At 37.6% G+C, this 25,531-nt stretch overlaps 1 protein-coding gene across 1 annotated transcript in view; it reads left to right on the forward strand.

Moving 5' to 3' along the window:
- The window catches only part of WDR60 (WD repeat domain 60), a 290,279-nt gene that overhangs the window by 155,512 nt on the left and 109,236 nt on the right, over positions 1-25,531 (forward strand). Inside the window, exons 8-12 of the mRNA XM_006887691.1 lie at positions 819-874; positions 6,084-6,138; positions 8,929-8,994; positions 12,233-12,310; positions 22,185-22,413. Of these exons, the coding sequence (XP_006887753.1) occupies positions 819-874; positions 6,084-6,138; positions 8,929-8,994; positions 12,233-12,310; positions 22,185-22,413 (484 nt within the window). The remainder of the gene's footprint in view (positions 1-818; positions 875-6,083; positions 6,139-8,928; positions 8,995-12,232; positions 12,311-22,184; positions 22,414-25,531) is intronic.

Here is a 25,531-nt window from a genome sequence, read left to right on the forward strand (position 1 = left end):
ATATATATATATAATCAGTTATTGCTCCTGCATGTAGCATCATATTCCATCATGTGACTGTACCATAATTTTTCAGTCCACTCAATTGTGGTTGGACATTTGGACTTCCATGTTCTTGTGATGGTGAATAATGCTGCTGTGAACATTGGTGTACAAGTCTCCATTTGTGTGTCAGTTCTCATTTTTTCAGGGTATATTCTAAGCAGTGGAATAGCTGATTTATATGGAATTTCTATTGTCAGCTTTTTGATGAAACACCAAAGTTCATTCCAGAGTGGTTGTACCATTTAAAATGTCATCAGCAATATATAAGAGTTCCTATCTCTCCACATCCTCTCCAACATTTATTACTTGTTCTCCTGTTAAACTTTGCCACTGCTACTAGAGTGTGATAGTCTCTCATTGTGGTTTTGATTTGCATCTCTCTTATTGCCAGTGATTTTGACCATTTCTTCATGAGTCTCTTGGTCATCTGAATATTTCCCTCTTTGAAAACTCTAGGAATCGTAACTTTTTATGGTGTTGATATATGAAAATTTATTGTTTTAAGCAATAAAATAAGCTAGTCAGATTTGTCTGTAATTTTTTAAGTGAAACTCACCTTTAAATCTTTTACCTATTGAAGTAATGTATACTGATCCATCTTAATATACTTGTATTCATCTCCTTTACATTGTTTCCAATTTAGTAAAAAATACATGATCAAAATAGTTATTTTAAAAGATACTTATTGTGTAGATGTTTTTAAATTTTTAATATATTTTTCAGAGTTTACTTCTATGTTCATTAATGGTTATGAATTTTTGTTTGTTTGATAGAATGGTGAACACAGAAGTCGAGGTTCTGGTTCAAAAAGAGATGGAACTAACAGCCAGTAAGGAATATATATTTTTCCCCTTGTATAGTTGTTCTCATAAAATTATTTAAAATTTACCTTTCATATTGACCAAATTTTAGCCACCAATTAAGAATAAATCATAAATTTCATTTTCTCTGGATGCCTTTTCAAATTAAATTTTAGGTGTACTAGGGCTGCTGAAGATCAAACACTGCAGCCTTCAACATGGATTGCATGTCATTGTGATGAAAGCAAAAATCCTTGCCAGTGGACCCATAGGCAACATCAATGTTAGATGGAGAAAAGAGTGAAACTGTCAACAACTTCTTCTTACTTGTATCCACAATCAGTAACTTGCTACTAGCAGTCAGAAGATCAGGAGATGTATTGTGCTGAGAAATTCTTTAGTTGGGGACCTCTCCGAATTATTGAGGAACAGTGATGTCACTTTGAGAACTAAGGTGCACCTGGTTCAGGCCATGGTCTTTTCAGTCACTTGCTATACATCTGAGAGCTAGACAATGAATAAGCACGACGAAAGAGAATCGATGCCTTTAAATTGTGGTGTTTGGAAAAAAGTGCTGAATAGCCTATGAATTGCCAAAGGAACAAACAGTTATGTTTTAGAGAAGGTACAATTGGAATGCCCCTTGAAGGCAAAAATGATGAAGTTTCATCTGATGTAATTTGGGCATGTTGTTAGGAGAGGTTATTCCTGAGAGAGGGACATCATGCTTGAGTAGGTGGAGGGATTGTGAAGGAGAGGAAGACCCTCATCCAGGTGGATTGACACAGTAACTGCTGCAGTGGGTTCGTGTATATCTGAAATGAGGAGGGCACAGGATAGGACAGGGTACAGATCTGTTCTTCATAGGGTCTCTATGAGTCATGCTCTACCTGACGGCACCTAACAATAACAGCAAGAGTGGGAGAGGTGATTATGTGCTCATCTGCTATGTGAGAGTTCAGCCTTTGGAACCCGTGAGCTGATTTGTTGGGCTAAGGAAACTCTCTGGGGCAGTTATGTTCTTTCCTAAAGGGTCATTATGGGTTAGGATTCATTCAGTGGCAACGGGTGATGGGTCGGAAAACTTATGATATAAGTTATTATTGGTCTTATTTTACCTATTTTATATGTGTTCATATAAAATTAGGGAGCTCTGGTGGCCACATGGTAAGGAGCTGTGCTGCTTATCCAAAGACACGTGGTTTGAATTCATTAGCTGCTCCATGGGAGAAAGATGGACAATATTCTCCAGTGTGATTTTCTGCCTCTGAAAATTTGTTTTGACTTGACGGTCCATAACAACAACATACAAAATTAGAAAATTAAGATCAGCTTTAGGGAAATAAAGATCAGCTTCGGGAAAACAATTTGTCTGAAAGTCTTGCAAAGTTGAAGAAAATGTTACCTCATCTGTAGAACAAGGAAAGCTTGAGAAATAAAGGCCTTTCCAAGTGAATTGTTTACCTCCTTTTTACTGACATCTGCCAATTGATGTGCCGCTTGTAAGCTAAAGATGTTAACACGCTAGATGCTGTCCACATTGTTGGCAGGGCAAGTCCAACTATAGGAGACTCAATCTTGGCTATCTACTTCTGAAAAATCAGTCTTTAATGTCAGAGACCTCTCCAGAGTACTGAGAAGTAACAATATCAGTCTAAAGACAAAGGTGTGCCTGATCCAGACCATGGTCTTCGCAATTACTTGCTATTCATTGCTGGAAAATGACTAAAGATGACAGCAGAAGAATTGATTCCTTTGAGTTGTGGTGCTGGAGAAGAGTCTTGAACATGGACCGCCAAGAAAACAAATAGATCTATATTGGAGAGAGCGAAACCAAGTTTCTCCTTGTAGGTTAGGATTTTGAAACTCTCTCATGTATTTTAGGCATGTGGCCAAGAGGGACTGATCCTTGGAGACGCCATCCTGCTTGGAAAGGTGGAGGGACAGCACAGGAGACCAAGATCCCAGATAAGATAGATTAACTTACTGGGACAATGGGAGTAGGTGTATTGGAGTCAGTGCAACTGGCTCAGGACAGGGCAGGCTTCAGAGCTGTTGTATAGGCAACTTGACGTCCCATAACAACAACAATAACCTTATGGAGCAGTTCTGCTCTGATCCATGTGAGGTCTCTATGAGTCAAAATTGGATTGATGGCAACTAGTTTTTAGTTTTTTAAAAGATGTATTTAAAAAAAAAGATGTATTTGCTGGATATGCTACTAAATTACCTATTGCCCAATGTTTGTGAATACATTAATATTTGTGAATTGTGAATACAAACAAGAGCATTTACTTTTGACAACCAGACCTCTGTAGAGTCATAATGAGAGGAAGGATGCTGGTATCAGACTTGCTAGAACTTCCTCTGTCTCTTAGTTGTGATATTGGTAGCATCTAAGAGCCTATTTCTTCATCAGTAAAACTGATGTCAGCAATGCCTATTTTTTGTGGACTTTTGTTACTATCTTAGTAAAATAAGAGTTTGTTTGTAAGGTCTATTTTGAAGATGAGTTCTAGATTTTAATTTGTTCTTTATAACAACCATATGTAATAGTTTTCTTTCTTGATTAGGAGAACTCAGGTTAAAGTTTTACAAAATTGACCCATACCTAACACTTAAATCTGAACTTTAAATTCCTTGATTTTTGTATTGCAGACTTATTAGAAATGCAAGGAAGCTTTTGTACAATTCTTTATGTCTCTTAAACTATCAAGTATATGTTGGATCGCTCGCTCGCTCACTCACTCACTCAGTCATTGCTATCGAGTTAGAACCAGGAGAACCTTCCATTGGGTTTCTGAGGCTATAAATCATACAGTAGGATATTGCCCATCGTTCTCCTCCATAGCTGCTAGTGGAATTGAACTGTGCAACTGCCAGGAGTTGCCGTTGGGTTAGCAGCTAACTGTCCTCCAGACTAGGCCAGCAGAGCTCCCTTCAATGACTTGATATGAATATAAATTCTAAATGTTGACACTAAACTTGGAATTTTGAAAACCTTAAAATCTTATTTTAGGTCCCAACTAACATACAAAATTAATTTTGAGATAGTTTTCTTTGTTGTTGTTATGTGCCATTGATTTGCTTGCAACTCATAGCGAACCTATGCATAATAGCTCTGAACCCTGCACTATCCTGAGTCAAACTCACTGTCTCTGACAGTGGTAACCCTTGTTACACAAGTTACTGTGTCAATCCACATCAGCTGGCGTTTTTTTCTCCTGTGCTGTCCTTCCACTCTTAAAAGCATGATGTCCCTCTCCAAGGACTGGTGCTTCCTGGCAACTCCCCAAAGTATTTTAGACACAGTCTTAAAATCCTTGCCTTCAAGGAGCAGCTTGGTTTCATCTTCTCCAGGACAGACCTGTTAGCAGTCCATAATATATTCACTACTCTCCTCCAGCACCACAACTCGAAGTCATCAATTCTTCTGTCATCTTTGGTCATTGTCTAGCTCTCCGATGCATAGTAATTGTGAAGACCATGCCTGGATCAGGCGCACCTTAGTTCCTAGACAGACATCATTACTCTTTAGCATTTTGGAGAAGTCCCTGACAGCAGACTTCTCCAGTGCAATTCATTTTTTAATTTCCTGGATGCTGGGCAAAGAGTGTTGATTATGGAATTTAGCAAGTTGAAATTAGGAACAGTCTTAATCTTTTCCATCTTTCATGATGCTACCAGTTGACCCAGTGTAAGAATCTTCATTTTCTTTTTTTTTTCTTTACTTTTTTTATTATCACCTGAGTGAGGTTGCACATGGAGTAATTTTCCAGTTCCAGTGAAAGTTGTTGTTGTTGTTATGTGCTGTCGAGTCGTTTGCGACTCATAGCGACCCTATGCACAGCAGCCCTAAACCCTGCTCTATCCTGCGCCAACCGCACTGCCTCTGACACACCCATCCTGATTACCCCAGTCATCGAATCAATCCATCTCATAGAGGGTCTTCCCCTCCTGCGCCGTCCCTCCACCCTCCCAAGCATGATGTCCCTCTCCAAGGACCTGTCCCTCCTGGCAACATGTCCAAAGTATGTCAGACGAAACCCCAGAATCCTTGCCTCCAAGGAGTTGCTTGGTTTAATCCTCTCCGAGAGGAATCTGTTTGTTTTCCTGGCAGTCCATGGTACATTCAATTCTCTTCTCCAGCACCACAGCTCAAAGGCATCAACTCTCCTTCGGTCCTCCCTAGTCATTGTCTAGCTCTCTGATGCATAACAAGCGATTACAAAGACCATGGCCTGTATCAGGCGCACCTTAGTCTCCAGAGAGACACCGTTGCTCTTGAGTACTTTAGAGAGGGCCCTAACAGCAGACTTTCCCATCACGATATGCTTTTTGATTTCCTGACTGCTGGTGCCAAGAGTGTTGACTGTGGAGCCGAGCAAACTGAAGCTGTGAACAATCTCAATCTCTTCGCCATCCATCCTGACGCTGCCAATTGGTCCAGTGGTGAGAATCTTTGTCATCTTGACACCGAGCCTCAGTCCATACTGAAGGCTGCAGTCCTTGACCCTCTGCAGCAAGTGCATGAGGTCCTCGTCAGTTTCAGCGAGCAGGGTTGTGTCATCTGCCTAACGCGGATTGTTAATAGATCTTCCACCAATCCTGATGCCACAATTCTCGTCATAGAGCCCAGCCTCCCGGCTCTGCATACATGTTGAAAAGGTATGGAGACAGGATGATTTGGATGCTCTTCTGCTTGGAAGACAAGCCGAAGTTCATCCCCAGCGCTTGAGGGTCGGGACAAGAGGCCTCTAGGGAAGCACCAGCCCCACAGAGGGAGAATCTTCATTTTCTTGATGTTGAGTTTCAATTAATATTGCCAACTACAGTCCTTAGCAGATGCTTCAGGCCCTCCTTAGTTAGAAAAGATTTCTTTATAAAAGACAAATATTATTATATTAAACAAATAGTTCTTGTGATTGACTAATAAAACTCTAGGAATTTTCTTGAACTGATAAGGATATATGTTTAAATATATTCAAAAGGTTTTGTCAAAAAAAGTACCAGATTCCCCCTTTTTTCTGCTTAAGATATTTATTATTTTGAATTATTACTGAGATAGTAAAACTATTAGGAAGATTTTAGTATTTTTTGTTCTGAGAAAATGTGCTTTGGAAGTTTGCCTATTTCTAGTAGTTCTTGATTGTGTAAAAATAATGGTAAGAATTATGTCTGAGTTATAAAGTATTTTATTTTTTAAAACTAAACTTTTATTTTGTCTTTACTTTCTAGTCATGAAGATAATTTATCAAGGAATAATGAAAAAGATAAAGAATCACGAAGGAAGGTATGGTAATTTACCTTGAGTTATATTGATTGTAGTGTATAATAACACCAGCAATGACAGCAGAGCCGACAAAAGGAAGTGATTGAAGATGGTTATTTAAGTGTTGATCCTGGGAGGCACACAGGAGACATATTTTATCTTAAAACACCCAAATAGAGTAAAAGTAAAAAGATGGAAAGAAGTAAGCCATCAAATATTAATTGCAATAGAGCTGTAATGGTTGTGATAACAGACAAAAGACTTTTTGATAAAAAAAGCCTTACTAGAGACAAAAGTACTTCATAATGATAAAAGAATTCAACAGGATGATATAACAATTGCAGATAAGTATGGACTTAGTAACAAAACTTGAAAATACAAAAAGCAAACTGAATTAAAAAGAGAAACAGTTCAATAGTATTGGAGAGTTTGACACCTTGCTTTCAGCATAGCATTAGACTAGCACATCTTATACTAACTTCAATCAATGGCAGTGAATATTGTTATAAAACAAAATACCTATAAAGGATTATATGAAAAACCAGTGAGATTTGTAAAGTTTTCCTCAAATAAAAATCAGTTTAAAGACAAAGCAAAATACATCACTCAGCATATTGTTTTTCCCAATTTACTGTGGTAATCATTGCAGTTTTCTTGGTAGGGATCTACCATATATATATTTTTTTTCCTTTTAAATAAATAAATCTCTTGAAGTGGAATTCTTAGATAAAAATATATTATTTTCTGTTTTCCAACTCTTATACGTTCTCTATCAGCCTTCTTCACTAGAATTAGTGCATGAGTAGCACTTGCTGTTTTAATTCTGTGTTATGGTAGGTGCCAACTCTTGGGGTCACATGTCCAACAGAATGAAACTCTGCCAGACCTTGAGGCTTCTTCACAATCTCTTCTGGGCCTAAGCCCATTGTTCTAATTAAGTTCTAATTACTTTTTTTTTTAAGTTCTAATTACTTTAAAAAAAGTTTAAAAAACCCCATCAAATTATTTTAATTTTGTATATAGACAAGGTTATCACTTCTCACATGCTCTCAATATTAAAAAAAATCCATATGATAATTTGCAATCTTTTTTTTCGCCCCTCACTAAAGAGCAAATTTATGTGAAAGATTTTTCTCTTTAAAAATTCCAGAAATGATCTTGGAAGGTACTGACAGCCACCTTTTTGCTCATGAAATCAGTTACGGATTCTATGCTTCAAACTGATTGCTGTTGAATTAGAACCACTCAGAAGAGCTGTCCCCCTGGTGCCTCTTCTAGGGTGTGTAAATTGCATGGTAGGAGATGTACTTAAGTCTCCTGAGGAGCGCTGGTAGATTTCAGCCGCTGGAGAAGTGCTGCTTTAGGATTAGCAACAAAGCTCTGCTCTCTGGGCTTCTTGTATTATATAACATCAACATTAAGTAAGGCACAACATGCCAGTCAGTGTAACTCGTCTTTGCTTGCTTCTTTTGCATTTATACAGATCCTGAAATGTGACAAAATAATTTTCTGAACATGTAGAGAACCATGGTATATCTGGGAAAATATTTTTTTGTATTCACAATGAGAATTTTATTTAATCTCATGAATAACACATAATGTTATTACCAGTTTTATACACAGTTTGAATAGTTTTGAGTAACATCTTCCAAAATATTATGAATTTTTATAGCAATAATATTAACAGTGAGTTTAAGCACAGCAGAGATTATGAGGATTGGGGAACACTTTGTTCTCGTCACAAAGGATTGTTATGAGTTAGAGCTGACTTTATGGTCCTTAACAACAAATAAGAACCGTAATGTTAATGGTCTTTTCCTTTGTGAAACCCACTGATAGTGCCTTATGTGCATTATTTTTTTATTCTTCTCTTTGGTTCTACTGACTACTTACTGGCATTGTGTCTGTGGTTTTTTAAAAAAGGATTATTTTTTTTATTGTTGTACATTTTCTTGCCCTCCCCTAACCCACAGCACAATGCACTCCTTATTCCAGATTGTTCTCATACATATAATGCCTAATCATATATTCCTTTTAGAGAGTTCTCTCCCTTTTCTCTTCTAATGCATTGTATATTATCTATCCATTCTTTTCCCATTCTCTCCCCAACTCCCCCCACATGTCTTTCCTATTTTATAACAATGTTCTGCAGTGTTTGCCCTTTTCTGACTGAAATATTTTGCTCAGTATAATGTCCTCCAGGCTCCTCCATGTTGTGAATTCACTGCTTTTCAGTGCTGCATGATATTCCATTGTGTGAATGTACCATGCTTTTTCTATCCATTCATTTGTTGATGGGCCCTTGGGTTGCTTTCATCTCTTTGTTTTTGTGAATAATGTAGCAATAAACATGGCTGTGCTGTGGTTTATTTAGGGTATATTCTCCATGGTGGAATTGCTGAGTCAAATGGTTGTGTCTCTGTCTGGCTTTTTGAGAAAACATCAGATAATCTTTCATAGTGGAGGCACCATTTTACATTCCTACCAGCAGTGAATAAAGGTTCCACTCTCTGTACACCCTCACCAGCATTTGTTGTTTGCTGCCCTGTTGAATTTTGTTATTGTTGCTGAGTGTCTCTGTGTTTTGAAGGAAAAATTTGAGACACAGAGAGGTTAAGTTACTTGCCTTAAGCTGCATGATGCATTATAAGTCAGAGATAATGGCCCAAGTCTCAGTGTTTTAACGTCAACATCTGCCTGCTAACTGCAGAGTGACTTTGCTTCTGTTGGGGATACTGTGTTAGCATTCTTTTGTAACTCTATTTTCTCACTGGCATATTTGCTGATTATGGCTGTGCTCTGTCTCTTCAGCACAGCTCTGAGGAAGGGTCATCAGTATGGATGTTGGCTCAGAGACACAGAAATGAAGAAAATGTGGTAAGGAAGATGCATACTTATAAATGATAAATTTGATGACCACATGTAAGCACATGATTTCATGCATGTTTCATTGCTTTCATAGTACCATTTTATTAGGAGCGTTATTCTTCTTTTTAGACACTGTTTTTTGTTATGTGTGGTCATATCAGAACCAAATCTTAGCTGGTCCTGCAGTGAGTTTTCAGAGGCAGTAAATTGCATTTCTGATTCTCTTATCACTGTGCCATCAGAACTCCCTAAGAAGGAAGAGATTTTAATATAAAATTTGAATTCTCATTCGTTTTAAATTTGTGGGTCATATAGAAGGTAATCTTGGTTATGGATAGTACAAAATGACAAGTTTAATGTATACACTATCAAACCATTCATTTCTTTTTTAAAAAAAATTATTATTTTTTTATGTGTGTACCATCAAATCGGATCTGACTGGTACAGGAGGAGATTGCCCCTCCTTCTCCAGCAGAGCATCTGGTGGGTTCAAACCATGTACCCCCGGGATTGCAGTAGAGCTTCTTGCCATTAGGCCACCAGAGCTCCAAACAATTCATTTCTTAACTGAAGAGAGAGAAAACTTTTACAAAGACCTTTGCATAGAATATATTTGGGTTACTGAGTAGCCAGTCTTTTCAATATTGCATTATATTTAATTGACTGAATTTAAATTTGAGAAAATGGGGTGGGGGAAATGTCTTTTTTTAATTAATTTCAATGAACATTTACAGAGATTTTGGATTTCCATTCATTCATTGTTGCATTTTTCTCCCCGCCCCCACCACCACCCCCACTTGGCTCTTCTCCTTGAAAAGCAAAAGAAAAACTCCTTTGTTTGTATACAGTCCCCTTCCTACACCCCCAACTTAGTATACTCCACTCTGCAACCCTCATTCCGAACTCTTGTTATAATCATAATGCCCTAAAATATATTACTTTTAAACTGTTCTCTTCCTCATCGGCTTCAGTGCAGTATACATAATTTATCCAGTTTTTCTCAGTCTTACCACTACCCTGATGTCAGCCTCATTCTACAACAGTGGCACCATACAGTATTTGTCCCTTTGTGACTGAGATATTTCACTCAGCATAATGTCCTCCAGGGTCACCTATTTTGAATAATATTGCATGAGTTCCTTGTTTTTCAATGCAGCGTAGTACTTCATTATGTGAATATACCACAACTTCTCTATCCATTCGTTTGTTGATGGGCACTTAGGTTGTGGAAATTTTTTTAAATACAAACATCACAAAAGGTTTAATATAGGTTCAGTTAAAAGTCAAAAGATATCGGGTATTTTCAAGGTATTTGCCAAATTTGATAGATTAAGGAAATGTCATTATTTAAGAGAGAAAATATTACTGTAATCTTCAAGAGGGGTCTCTATTCTTAATGTTCTTTTCCAAAACAGTCATCAGTAAAAAATAATAAAGCTAGTGGAGCTCACAGGCTAAAGGATCTAGTTTTACCTTTAGTAAGGTAGGCTGCATCAGGATGGATGGTGAAGAGATTGAGATTGTTCACAGCTTTAGTTTGCTTAGCTCCACAGTCAACACTCTCGGCACCAGTAGCCAGGAAATGAAAAGATGTATTGCCATAGGAAAGTCTGCTGTTAGGGACCTCTCCAAAGTACTGAAGAGCAATGGTGTCTCTCTGGAGTCTGATACAGGCCATGGTCTTTGCTATCACTTGTTATGCATCGAGAGTTGGACAGTGACTAAGTAGAAGGAGAATTGATGCTTTTGAGCTGTGGTGCTGGAGAGGAGTGTTGAGGGTACCATGGATTGCTAGGAAAACAAACAGATTTATCCTGGAAAGGGTTAAACCAGGAGGCTCCCTGGAGGCAAGGATTCTGAGGCTCCATCTAACATACTTTGGATATGTTGTAAGGAAGGACCGGTCCTTGGAGAAGGGACATCATGCTTGGTAGGGTGGAGGGACAGCGCAGGAGGGGAAGGCCCTCTATGAGGTGGACTGATTCAGTGACTGGGGTAATTGGGATGGGTGTGTTGGAGACAGTGAGATTGTCACAGGACAGAGCAGAGTTTAGGGCTGTTGTACATAGGGTCGCTATGAGTCGCAAGCGACTTGATGGCACATAACAACAACAACAACAAGAAGGTAGGCTTGACTCTGAGTGTGTACAGATTTATTATTATTAATTATTTTTTGTGTGTGTGTATACCATCAAATCGGATCTGACCAGTACAGGAGGAGATTGCCTCTCCTTCTCCAGAAGAGCATCTGGTGGATTCGAACTGCTTACCTCTGGGATTGCAGTGCAGCTTCTTGCCACTAGGCCACCAAAGCTCCCTTTAGGCTTGACTCCTGAGAAGCAGTCCTTGGGATAACTGTGATACCTTGTTCTGTGGAGCATCCAGCCACATTGAAAGATATGTATTGGCGTGAAGGGGTGGCCAGACTCACCTGGGGGCTCAATAGTCTAACAAGGAATGATCTTGACTACCATGCAGGCTGTCAACAGAAGCCTGGGACACTAAGACTTGGAGAGCTTCCTGGTTGTTGATAATATCTGCTCTGCAGGCTGTAATTTGTCCCTTGGGATTTGGAAACTCAGACTTTTGTCTTCTGTATCTCTTCTTCAGTATCCTTCATGGCTATAGTAAATCTATAGTCATAAGTGTGGTTCTGTCTCAGAATGGTCAAGTGATTAGAACAAGAGGAGGCTGACAAAATAGCTAGGTCAAGCTGGGAACATACTGTTTTTCTGCACAGTCTGAGCAGTAGATTCCTATACTTCTCTCAAATAAAAGGAGAAAGGACATGGATGAATAAGGTCTTAAAATGAAGAGTCTCTTTAATTTCTATTTTAATGATTAGGACTTTCTGACAGGACCGTTAGTTGTCCTTTAGCCCACATTTCTTTATATCTTAACATTGTAGACAAGGTGAGTACCGTCCAGTTGGGAACATATTCATGGATAAGAAACAAAATGTCTGGAGGGACAACTAGAAGTTTAGAATTTATTTGTTTAACATATTTTTAGCCATAAGATTTACAAATGTTTCCTGCTTTTTTTATTATGTTTATAAATGATCAGATTTTTTATTCTGTTTTTCTTAAAAATTAGAGTTAGGTCCTGTTAGCTTTATAAGTATTTAATTTTTTTAGTTGGTAACATCAAATGAATCTAAGAAATTCTATATTTGCTTAACCTAATTGTAAGGATGAAACTTATGTCTTATTTATTTTTTTCTTGCATGTTTAATTTTTGCCTCTAGGAAACTGAAAAGGAAGAAAGTGATTTCGAAAATGGTGGAGCTCATGAATATACAACCAGTTTTGAAGAAGATTTTGAAGTATGTATAAAATTAATTTTTCTCAGCTTAAAGGGAATTTATTCTAAAATCAGCTTACATATAGTTAGTAAACAACTTTTTTCAAAGCACATTTTTACATTTCTTTAGATCTTTTTTTGTGACTTGTAGAAATGTTCTGTAATTTTCTTTTTCTGCAGGTCTTTTTGTGTCTCTAGTTAGGGACATTCCCAAGTATCTCAATTTGTGGTTGGCTATTGTAAATGGTCCTTGTTACTGTAGAGGAATATCACTGGTTTTTGGATATTGCTCTTATATATCCTGCCTCTTTACTAAATTGGTTTACTAGCACTAACAGTTTTTTTGTTGAGTGCTTGTGGTTTTCTGTGTACACCATTATATCATCTGTATAGAGTAGCAGTTTAACCATCTCTTTTTCAATCTGCTTGCCTTTTATTTCCTTCCTGTCATATTGCCCTAGCAAGTACTTCCAATGCAATATTGAATCGAAGTGATTACAGTGAGCATCCTTGTCTGGTCCCTGTTTTCAAGGAAAATACCTTTAGCCTTTCTCCATTGAAAATTATATTGGTTCTTCTTTTTTCATATATACTTTTCACTAGGTTAAGGAAATTACCTTCTATTCCAATTTTGCTGAGTGAAGGAAGGGGTATTGGAGTTTGTCATATGCCTTTTCTCCATCAATTGCTTGGATAATATGGTTCTTGTTATTTGCTTTGTTAATGTGATGAATTATGTTAATTGCTTGTCTTATGTTGAACTATCCTTGCATACCTGTTATGAATCTCACTTGATCATGATGAATTATTATTATTTTTTTTTATGTGCTTTTGTATTCTATTGGCTAGGATTTGGTTAAGGATTTTTGCATTTATGTTCATGAGAAATACTGGTCTATAGTTTCTTTTTTCTGTAATATAGTTGACTAGTTTTGGTATTAGGCTTATGCTTGTTTCATAGAATGACTCTGGGAGTGTTCCTTCTTTTTCTGTTTTTTTAAAAATACTTTAAGTATAATCGGTAATAAATCTTCTCTGAATGTTTGGTAGAATTCAGCCATGAAGCTATCTGGTCTAGGACTTTTTTTTTTTTGTGGGGGAGTCTTTTTATGACCTGCTTAGTCTCTTCTTTCGTGATGGGTCTGTTCAGATGTTCTGCATCTGTCCTAGCCAATTTGGTATGGTGTGAGTTTCAAGGAATTTGTCCATTTTCTCTAGGCTTTCAAATTTATCAGAGTATGTTGTTGTTATTGTTATGTGCCATCGAGCCTGCCACTCATAGAGACCCTATGCACAACTGCCCTAAACCCTGCTCTATCCTGTGCTAATCGTCTCTGACATACCCACCCCCATTACCCCAGCCACTGAATCAATCCATCTCATGGAGGGTCTTCCTTTCCTGTACAGCTTTTCATAATAATTTAATACTATAGATTTAATTTTCTCTGTTTCTGTTATAATGCCACCTCTGTCATTCCTTAGTTATTTTTTCTTTTGTTAAATTTGCCAATGTTTTGTCTATCTTATTGATACTTTCTAAAAACCAACTCCTGATTTTGTTAATGATTTAAATTGTTTCTTTTCACTGATTTCAGCTCTTGTTCTTATAATTTCCTTTCTTTTAGAGACTATGGGGTTAGATTATTGTTCTTTTTCTGTTTGATGAAGGTATTGAGTTAGATCATTAATTTGGCTTCTTTCTTTGCTTTTTATGTGTTTGCCTATCTATGAACTGTCCCTTGAGGACTGCCTTAGCTGCATCCCAGAGGTTTTGGTACATTGTATTTTCATTATCTTTTGTTTTGAGGAACTTTTAAATTTCATTAATTATGATTATAAATATTTTAAGTATTTCCATTTCAGGCATATACACCATAGAAGAGAGTGGGATTTTTATTTGTTTGTTTTTAAATTATGATTGGTATCCTTTTTCTTATTAAATATCCTTAGAGGATCTCTTTTGGTGAACCAGTAACTAGCTTATTATTGAGATGTTATGTACTCACTCCACTGCTGTCCAGCTGATTCTTTCTCATAGAGCTCATCGATGGGTGTGTGTTTGTGTGTGTGGAGGGGAAGTCCAAGGCTTCAAATATTTATGGGAGGAGATTGCTCATCTGTCTTCTAGCTGAGAAGTTGGTGGATTTGAAATGCTGACCTTTTGACTAGCAGCCTAACATATTACACGTTATGCCATTAAGATTCTTTGGAGTGTTATAGTATGCTTGAACTCAGTATATTACTATAATATGCTATTCACTCAATAGAGATAAGGTTCTTCCTAAATGCCTTCAGCTAGCCATTTCCTTTAAGCAGTTGAGTTGTTCATTTTAGCCATCTTGTGGTGACATCCAAGTTAACCACACTCTCTTCTGAGGGTGTCTTTATCTTCTTGTTGTAGATAAAGAGTTGACTAAATTCTGACTCTTGGTGACCCTGTGTGTAGGGTACACACGCTGCTTCAGGTTTCCAAGGATGTGATCTTTGGAAGTATCCTGGCCTGTGAGTGAATGGAAACCTTTTTAGTTGGTAATCTAGTGTCCAAGTTTTTTGTACTACTCAGGAACTCCACATCACTTATCTGATGGGTGGATGCTGCTCTATGATGATTGGCTTGTTCTATTTTGGCATTCATTTGTTTATGCCACTGATGTCTCTATCCAGAATACACTTCTCTAGTTACTGTTTCTGCTTTGAAAATGACAGTTAATGCTGATGGTGATAGCACGTTGTACAGGTGGCTGTGCTGAAGAAATGCTCACTGATAATACAGCTGTTTTTATTTTCAGAGATAAGAAGCAGTGACAGTTCTTTATTTTTGAATTTTTGCTCCAACTAAAGAGGTCTCGTAAAAAGCAGGATACCTGCAGAGGATTAGAGAAGTTGAAAAATACGGGAAATTCCTTTCCCTTTTTTAAAAAAAATTTTTTTATTATTATTTAATTTTATTAGTTTTAAGGGACATTTACAGAGATTTTGGGTTTTCATTCATTCATTGTTGCACTATTTTCTCTACCCTCCTCCCCAGTTCATTGTTCTTTTTTCCCCCCCCTTTGAATGTCTGTTTTAATTGTCCAATTGCCACAGTGCTTGTCAAAGCCAGTTATGATTACTCTCCTTTGTCAGTGTGTCCTTTGCCATTCACTATCACTCCTCCCTGAGAGAGACTTCACCGTGATTCATAAGGAAAAGGGGATGGCGTATTCTCTTAGCTACTTCCTGATGAAAAGGGACGCTGTAGATTTCAGGGTGAAGATCTTCTCTCACTACTCTAAAGGGCCCCTTTGGCAGTAGGGAACACATAGACTATTATGGAGATTGATTTTGTAATTTAGATTCACTGTTATCAGTTGTGCTTAGCCGTACATGTTCATATCCTTGAAGATGTATCATGGAAGTGTTGCAGCCTAGAAGACACAAATTTAACTAACAAGTTGAAAGTACATGAGTAAAAAATTAAAAAGCAATAATATTCCGAGTAGAGGTTCTAACAGTGGCACAAATCAAGTTACAGAGGGAAGGTGGTTCTTACAATAAAAGGCCTATAGACTAGCACTTTGTCTATTATAGTGTAGAGGTTAGGAACCACAAGTGTAGAGGCTCAGCTATGTCATTTACTGTTCTTAAGTCCTGGAGCAAATTCCATCTACCACTGGGTTATTTTACAAGTCGGAAGTCCACATGCAAGGCAGAGGTGAAGTAAGGAACTGCTTATGAGGTTTTCCGTCCATTCCAACAACTATGAAATAGTGAGAAGAGTTGGGACCTCAGAAAGCGTTTAGGACCAATTAGTAGGCTCTGTGTCCAGGAGAAAACGAATATACTTTCCAGTAATGTTAATGCTCACCCACAGCTCTTCTGGGAGGATCTAAATAGTTGAAGCGATTCCTTTCCCTTTTAAACTAATATCTCTAGCAAATAGTAAATCTCCTGTGTGGAAATGTTCCTAGACTCTTAACCACAGAGAAGAGGTTGAGAAAAAATCTGGTAGACACATGTTACCTGACAGATGTCTTTTCTCTGTCCCTTAGGGAGGTATTAGCAGTGCCTGTGTGGGCTAAGTTAGAGCCACAGCTATCATAAAGATGGACAGCTGTGTTTGCTCAGAGGAAAAAAAGTCTTTTCTAGAAGTATAGTAGGTTTGTTCCCCCATAGAATCTGTGCTGCAATCTTGAAGGCACGTGGTTCAAGGCCACCAGCTGCTTTACAGGAGAAGGCTGGGCAATCTCCTCTTGTGTGATTAACTGCCTCTTAAAACCCATCAGAGGGTCAGTTATGGGTCGGTTCTGATTCTGCGGTACACAAAATAACATAGGAGTTCTTTAGGGAGCTCTAACCTGAATGAGATGGATCGATATAGTTTCTGGGGCAGTGGGGGTTGGTGTATCAGAGTTAATGAGAATGGCTCAGGACAGGGAAGGGTTCAGAGCTGCTGTACATAGGGTCACTATGGGTTGCAGACAACTCAGTGGCACAAAACAACAACAACCTACTATATTGGTTGTTTTTTTATTTAAGCCTCTTTGTGAGTCAACAAGACCTTGGAAGGTCTTTGTATTTAAAAGTTGGCTGTTATTATATTTTGTAGGAACCTTCTTCTAAGTGGTACAGCACTCTTCTGTCAGTATGGTGTACTGAAGTAACCTGCGGTTGCTGTGATGCTCAACCTTGTGCCACTGGGGTGTCAAATGCCATAACTGTTACCATGGTGGACAGTGTTTATGGGGCTCCCAGTTTAATACAGGTTTGGAAGTAGGAGTAGCATCCACTTGCTAAACAGCATGCCTCAGGAAACTCTATGAACTTTGAGAAACTTAAACCCTTCAGGTCTTTTTTTCATAGGGTCCCTATTAGTCATGCTTGACTCAAGGGCAGTGAACAACATCTCTTCTATAACCCAGTCATGTTCTAGTAAGGTATTACTTAGTTTCCTTGTTGGTGGTTTATAAGCTTTATCCTTTTGTGTTTAATTTCTAGTTTTAAGGCATTGTGGTCTGAGAAGATACTTTGTATTATTTCCATGTTTTTGGATTTGTTGAGGCTTGCTTTGTGCCCTAATATGTGATCAGTTCTGGAGAATGTACTATGTGGACTTGAGAGAAAGTGAATTGAGTTTTAGTTGGGTGCAGTTCTTGGAGTACATACACAAGGTTGAGTTGGCTGAATCTTCTTCATCTTTGTTTAGCTTCTTTTGAGTTGACCCATCTTTTGGTTAGAGTGGCATATTTAAATCTCTTACCACTATTGTGGTGCTGTCTATCTCTTTCTTCAATTCAAGTAACAGTTGTATTGTGTATTTAGCAGGTCTGTCATTTGGTGCATAGATTTGACCAATGTTATGTCTTCTTGATCTACTGTGCCTTAAATCATTATATAGTGCATTTCCTTGTCTTTTATGGTTGTTTTCATCCTAAAGTCCATTTTATCAGAGATTAGTATTGCCACTCCTGCTTTTTTGTGGATGCCATTTGCTTGGTATATTTTTTCTAGCCTTTGATCTTGAGTCTATCTTTCTCTTCATTTTTTAGATGTGTCTCTTGTTTACAATATATAGATGGGCTTTTTTTTTTTTTAATGTCCATTCTACTATTCGTTTTCTCTTGATTGGTGTATTTAGTCCATACACATTATGTGTGATTATTGACAGGCCAGCTTTTATTGTTGTCATTTTACTGTGTTTCTTTTTCTTTTCTTTTTTTTAAGGGAGCAGTTCCTCTTTATTGTACAGAACGAAACAGAGGGGCTGGATGCCTGATAGGCTGGGTCTTTAAATAGTGGAAGGGGAAACTGGACTGTGCGCTAGCACACCATGTATTCCTTGTGCTTACTGAGCTGAACTTGGCAGAAAGAGAAGTCTCTGAGGAGGAGGTAAAGGCCCGCAGTAATGAAACAGTTGTAGCTCACTTGCTCATATAGGTTGTATATATTCTGGAGGCATTCTTAAAATCTTTCTCGTGGAGGGGATATTCTCAATATGGACTAGAATGGACTGTAAAAAAGATTCTGAACATTATCATCATGATCACTCCCCAGGTGCTGAGAACGATGCCACTGTCAGCCAGCTTGGGCCCACAGCACAGGAGCAATGCCATGAAGAACGGAGTTGGGGGTGGGCCCGATGAGGCTGTAGTAGAAAGGCCCTAAGAAATAGTCTGGAATGCGACAAGGAAAGCAATTTAGACTTGGGGGCTTTGGTGGTGTAAGAAGGAGGGCCTGGAGCTGTGTTTCTTCGTTTTTTTTTTTTGTTGTTTCTTGTTACCATGATCCATCTACTTTCCTTTGATGTCTCCTTGTGAAGGACTTCCTTAAAAGTTCTTGTAGATTTGGTCTTGTTTTCACAGACTTAAGTTTCTTCTTTTCTCCAAAGAATGTGATTTCTCCTTTATATTTGATGGAGCACATTGCTGGGTATAGGATCTTTGGTTGCCAATTGTTTTCTTTCAACTTTCTGCATGTACCATCCCATTGTCTTCTCATCTGTATGATTTCTGCTGAGAAATCAAAACTTAATCTAATTGGTTTTCCTTTGTGGGTGACTTCCCCCCCTTTCTTATGCTCCTTTTAGTATTCTGTCCTTATGATTTATTTTGGAGAATTTGAATATGATATATCTTGATGCTTTTCTTTTTGGGTCCAGTCTATTTGGTATTCCCTGAGCTTCTTGAATGTGAATTTCTTCATTATTAATAATTTCTGTGAAGTTTTCTTTTAGTACCTCATCCACAGTTTTCTTAGTGATTTCCCTGTCCCTGTCATCTTCTGGAATTCCAAGCATACATATGTTGTTCCATTTGATGTCATTCCACATGATTCTTTATGTCTCAGCTCTGATTTGTCTTCTAGTATGTTCCATTGAGATATTTGCCTTCCACTTCACTGACTCTCTGCTCCATCTGTTCTGTTCTACTCTTTTTGTCACTCCAGCATGTTGGACACTTCTGACATTTCAGCCTTGACATTCTGGATTGCAGTTTGGGGAATTTATGTTATTTCCAGTTCTTCGTTGGCTGTACCCTTTCTATCTTGTAATGTGTTTTTAGGTTCTTATATCCTTCATCTATAGTTTCATTTTTTTTCTTCCATCTTTTGCATTTTCTTCCATAGTTGTGCAGGTTCCTCCTCATCAATGTATTTCTTCTGGCTTTGTGTCTCTTGAGTGTTTTCTTAACGGTTTCCATTATTTCCTTCATTAATTGAATGCTCTTTTATAGCTGTCCAAATAACTCAGCATCAGTATATTTCTTATGGTTTTCTTCATCCAAGCTGCTACCTTTATTTCTGGTTTCTTTTGTTTCTTCCATCATTTTCTACAGCTGTTCATATGACTCAATATATATCTTCTCATTTCCTGACTCAGGGTTATTCATTTGGTTTGCAGTATGCTCAGCTTTTTTTTTTTGAGAAGGCTTAATTTGTTTTTCAACAGTATTTGAAGCTGCTTGCTGCTTTCTTTACATTGTGTGAAGATTTTCTTGAAACATGTTAGCTTGTTTCTATTTTGTCTGTGTAAGTTGTTGGTAATTCTTACCTTTATATACTATTGATTAGTTGCCAAATGGGGAGAGCCACTCACTCTAAAGAAAGTCCATTCTGGGAAAATTTGCCTTTCATAAAGTTATTCAGATTCTCTTTGTTTTAATGTAATTTCTTCTCCCTTTCCTGTCCTTTTTCTAGGGAGTTGCTAAGTGGTATGAGACCAGGTGCACCACTTGAATAGTTTCAGTCCCAAACTCTTTTGTCCTGTTTCAACCCTGGGATGCCTCAGCAACTGCAGAGGCAAGGATTTCCATGAAGGGCCCTTGCCCCACTGAAGTTTCAGTCCCCTGTTTCCCCACAGACACCCAAATGTTCTGGCTTTGGCAAGCAATATCTGTAATATTCCTTTTTGTATCTGTGCCCATTTTGTTGTTGTTTTTGGGTGCTGTTGACCTTGACTTATAATGACCATCAATCCTATTCCATCCTCACAGGCTTAAGCTCTTTGTTGTAGTCAATCTGTTTAATCCATGTGGATCTTCTTTCTTATTGTTGTTAGGTGCAGTTGAGTCTAGTACGACTATTAGCGCCCCTATGAACAAAAGGTCTGAACTCTGTTCTGTCCTGTGCCATCTGCACGCTTCCTGACACACAAGAATCTATTGCAGCAGTCACCGTATAAATCCACCAGATTTTGAAGGTCTTCCTCTCCTTTGCCGACCCTCCACCCTTCCCCACATCATGTCCTTTTCCAAGGAATAACACCTCCTAGCAACATATCTAAAGTATGTGAGGTGAAGCCTCCAAAGAACACTCTGGCTGCACTTTTTCCAAGATGTTTTGTTCTCTTGGCTGTCCATGAGATGTTCAGTGCTTTTCTCAAACACCATAGCTCAAAGGCATCGATGCTTTTTCTGTCATCCTTATTATTCATTATCTAGCTCTCAGATATAACAAGTAATTAGAAAGACCATGATCTTAATCAGATGCACCTTAATCCTCAAACTGACATCAATACTCATCAATAATTTGGAGAATTCCCTAACTGCAGATTTTCCCAGTGCAATGGGTCTCCTTATTTCCTGACTGCTGGTATCAAGGATGTTACTTCCTACATAACAGTCCTTTAAAAATCCTATGAACACTAAAGAAAGAGCATAGTTATAGTAGTGTAGTGGTAGAGCACATTTTGGAAGTCAGTTGAAATGAGGAAAAACAATAACAAGCATTGTTTAATAATTGGAACATGGAATGTACATAGCTTGAATGTTGAAAAACTAGAAATTATTAAAAATTAAATGTAACACATGGATATTAACTTACTAGGCATTTGTGAGATAAGATGGACCAACTTTGGCCACTTTGAATCAGATAATCATATGCTATACTGTGCAGGGAATGAAAAACTGAAGAAGAATGGTGATACATTCATAGTCAAAAAGTAAATTTCAGGTTCTGACTTGAAATACAATGTTTGGATGATAGTATAATATCCATATGCATATAAGGAAGACCTGTAAACATGGCTATTATTCTCTCTTACCAACATTCTGTTTTTACAAATGTGAAGTCCCTGTCCATGGATGAACCCCCCTTATAAGTTGCACAGAGTATGTGAGATAACCTCTCACCATTCTAATCTCTAAAAAACAGTCTCACTGCACTTCTTCCAAGACAGATTTGTTCATCCTGCCATTTTATCATGTATTCAGTCTGCTCTGTAAATACCACGATTCAGAGGCATCTGTCCTTCATGGTCCACCTTCCACCTGTGTATGGAGTAGTTGAAAATATTGTTTGGAGTCAGGTGCGCCTTAGCCTGGTGTTTGATTTCTTGACTGCTACATCTGTAGGTGTTGATTGTGCATCCTAGTAAAATGAGATAATTACCAACTTCAATCTTTTCTCCATTTATCAGGTTATTGTTTATCTAAAAATAATGTATCTCATTTTTAGAAAGAGCAGTTTCTACAGATTTGTAATTTAAAAACATTAAAATCATAGTGACGTACAACCTTACTGTGATCCTACATACAACAGAGTGAAATTCTGCCTAGATCTGCATCATTCTCAGTCATTGTTATATTTGAACTTACTCTTGCAGCCAGTGTCAGTCTATCTTTTGAAGATCTTTGTCTTTTTCACAGAACCTCTGTTGTATCATATGAGCATAAATAAATGTTCTGGGATTCTCAGAGTTAATCATCTCCTTTATTATCTTTACAGTTAAAGGCTTTTGCATAGTCAGTAAAACACAGATATTTTTAAAAAATTAAGATCAATGAACTATAAAAATATTTCTTAATCATAAATGGGGAATTTGTTCATTTTAAAGTATAATTTTATGATTTTTTTTCTAGCACTATATCATCAAGTCAGTTTGTTTGAAAATGCTCCAACCATATTGTTATTCTTTGTAGGAATATGAAGATGATTTTGAGATTTGTGATGATGGAGATGATAATGATGATGTTAGCAGCAATGAATGTGAATCAAAAGAGAAAGTTGAAGAACTTCCTCCAGCCAGAAAAAAGGAGATACAAGAAATCCAAAAAGCCATTAATGCTGAAAATGAAAGGATTGGTGAATTATCTTTGAAACGGTTTAAGAAGCCAGGTGGAACAGGATATGAAGGAGAATCAAGAACAGGTATACAATTGAATCCTAAGTATGTGTTCATGTTTTTTATAAAATAGTGGACACTAAAACTTTGTAGACGTTTGCTACAGTTAAAATTATTCTAATTAATGGAGTGTATAAATGACAATTTTATACATTCATGGTGATGGCTTGAATCTGACACAAAGCAAAGCATGCTATAAGTATCAATCATTGGTATATTAAGGATTATTTTGTAGATAAAAGCGAGGTTTATGTCATTTTTTTAAAATCAGCTCCCAAGTGTAATTGTGAGTATTTGTCATTCTTCTTGTTGTTAGGTGCCATTGAGTTGATGCCAACTAATAGCAACACTGTGTGACAGGAAACTGTAATCTTTACAGAGCCCACGGCAGGCCCTTCTCCTGCGGAGCTCCAAGTGTGTTTGAACCATCAGTCTTTTGGTTAGCAGCCAAGTGCTTCACCTTGCACTGTGTAGGCTCTCCTAATCATTCTACGAGGACTTAGAGACTATCCCCAGTCCTCGATAATAGGACTTTTTGCCTAACTATTCTCTTTCTCAGTCTCTGAGTGTAACCTCACTGTTTCCATAAAGGAGTAGTCATTCTTTGCAGTAGGAGGGTCATAAATGTGAAGAAGCCTATAAGAGCCCACCTTGAGACATGTGAATAGTATCACATGGAACTACATTTTCTTTCTTTTTTTTTTTTATGAGAAAAATTTATATTTGGAATTAGCCATCTGGATTTTGTTTACATGATCTGAATTTTGTTGCCAACATCCAAAGCATCAAAGTCAGGAGCAAGTCGAACCTAGGTCTTTTCACCATCAGGCCTAATGAAGGTGCTGGTCTTGGACACATCATTGTCATAGAACTTCTTCACAACTTGTTTGATTTGGTGTTTGTTGGTCTTGCCATCCACAGTGAAGACAAGTGTGCTCTTATCTTCTGTCTTCTTCATGGCTGATTCAGTCATCAGAGGAAACTTGATGATGCCACAGTGATTAAGCTTGTTTCTCCTGGAGGTGCTCTTCCAGGTGTTTGGGCTGCTTTTGGACTCCTAGGCCACCAGAAGTTGAGTGACCTGTGGATCTTTTTTCTGCAGCTGTGAATGCCCTTCAGGATTGTATTCTTGGCCTTTAGCACCTCTGCTTTGGCTTAAGTTTTGGGAGGGGCTGGGGCTTCCTTCTTTGCATTCAGTGTCATCTTCATAGCAAGAATATGTTTTCCTAAAGATTTTAACGATGCCAAAAGTGTGTTATAATGAGAACATCTAAATCTCTCTTCACCAGTGATTTTCTTTATTTAATTAGAATTATATTTGCAGAAAAAAAATCTTGGCATCTGGTATAATCAAGTGACTTATAAGAGTAGGAGTAAATCTTTTTAACATCACATGAAGGGAAAACTCACAGTTAGATAAAAAATATTATTAAAAGTAAAATGAAATGACTGTGATAGTGACATTTTTATTCAGTGATATACTGTGTAAAAATGCAGGAGAAGGATAGACAATCTCCCTTCATGCATTAACGGCCTCTAAAAACCCACCAGAGGGTCAGCTATGGCTCGGTTCCATCGCAGTGGTACACAGTCACAACCACCACCACAAAAACAACGATGTGTAAAAATAAATATCTTGTAGAATGCCAGTCATTAATAATTGTAATTGTCATAGTGATTGTGCTAACCATAAATATTAGTAGTTCTTACTATGGATTAATAATACAACTGAAGGTTTGACAGACTCATGATTACCTTCATATTTTCTCCTATATAGATAGCATGTCTCCTCTAGAAATAACAGTCTATAAGTTTGCTGTATCATTGGTTTGTGCATTGCTGTGATATGGGACAATATACTATTAGTCATTCAAATACCAGAAGGGTAACCACTGTAGACAAGTATCAGCAGAGTTCTCAGACTAAGACAAACTGAGAAGCATGAGTCACCATCCACTTGTGAAATAGCAGGGTTTAGAAAACCTGCGAATCACGTAGAAGCCCCGTTGAGTGTAGTGCTGGAAGGTGGACCCCTTAGGTGGAAGGCACTCAAAATACAGCTGAGGAGGAGCTGCTCTCTCAAAGTAGAGTCTTCCTTAATGTTAAGAATAGAGTAACAGTTTCATTCAATGAAGGACCTTTATGTATTTTATTTTTTATATTTTGTTTCTCCAAATGAGGAGAAACAGCTGCAAATATTGACTGATAATTGGAATGTGGAATGTAGGAAGTAGGAAACTAAGAATATTGGAAGTTGTCAAAAATAAAATGAAATGCATAAAGATTGACAACTTTTGCATTAGTGAACTGAGATGTTCTGGTTATTAGTAATTTTAAACTAGACAGTCATATGATGTACTATGCCAGGAGTGAGAATTTAAAGAGACATTCATTGTCAAAGCATTTCAAAAATCTATGCTGAACTGTATTGCTGTTAGTGGTAGGATTATATACACACACCTATAAGGAAGACCTCTTTATATGACTATTATTCAAGTATATGCATCAGCTATTAAATCCAAGAATAAAGAAGTTGAGGATTTCGAACAACTTCTGCAGTCTGAAATGGATTAAATATTAAATTAGGTGCATTAATAAAAATTGTTGATTGTAATGCAAAAATTGGAAACAAAAAAAGACTGTTGATGTTGTTATGTGTTATCACGTTGCCTGTGATTTACAGAGACCCTATGCAACTAGCTCTGAAACCTCCCCTATCCTGAGCCAGTCTCATAGTCTCTGACAAACATAATCCCATTTCTCCAGTCACAGACTCAATTCATCTGATCCTGGATTTTACTCTCCTGTGCTGTCCCTCCACCCTTCCAAGCATGATGTCCTTCTCAAAGGGCTGGGCCCTCCTGGTCACATGCCCAAAGTATGTGAGACACGGCTTCAAAATCCTTGCTTCTAGGGTAGTTGGAAAATATTACCTTGGTGACAGAAACAAGGCTAGAGCACATGATAGAACATTATTCAGTGATTTATTTATTATTTATTTATTGTTTTAAAGACACATATGATGATTATATACCTGCATCTCACTTGATGAAATTCTAGGAATTAGAGTGATTACATCTGTGCAAAAATTCAATATTAGCAGTCAAAGAAATGCCAGGTGCTAATTGTGGAAAACACTCAGAT

This window comes from Elephantulus edwardii, unplaced genomic scaffold (assembly GCF_000299155.1).
Source record: "Elephantulus edwardii isolate Elephantulus edwardi_28Jun2011 unplaced genomic scaffold, EleEdw1.0 scaffold00060, whole genome shotgun sequence".
NCBI lineage: Eukaryota > Metazoa > Chordata > Mammalia > Macroscelidea > Macroscelididae > Elephantulus > Elephantulus edwardii.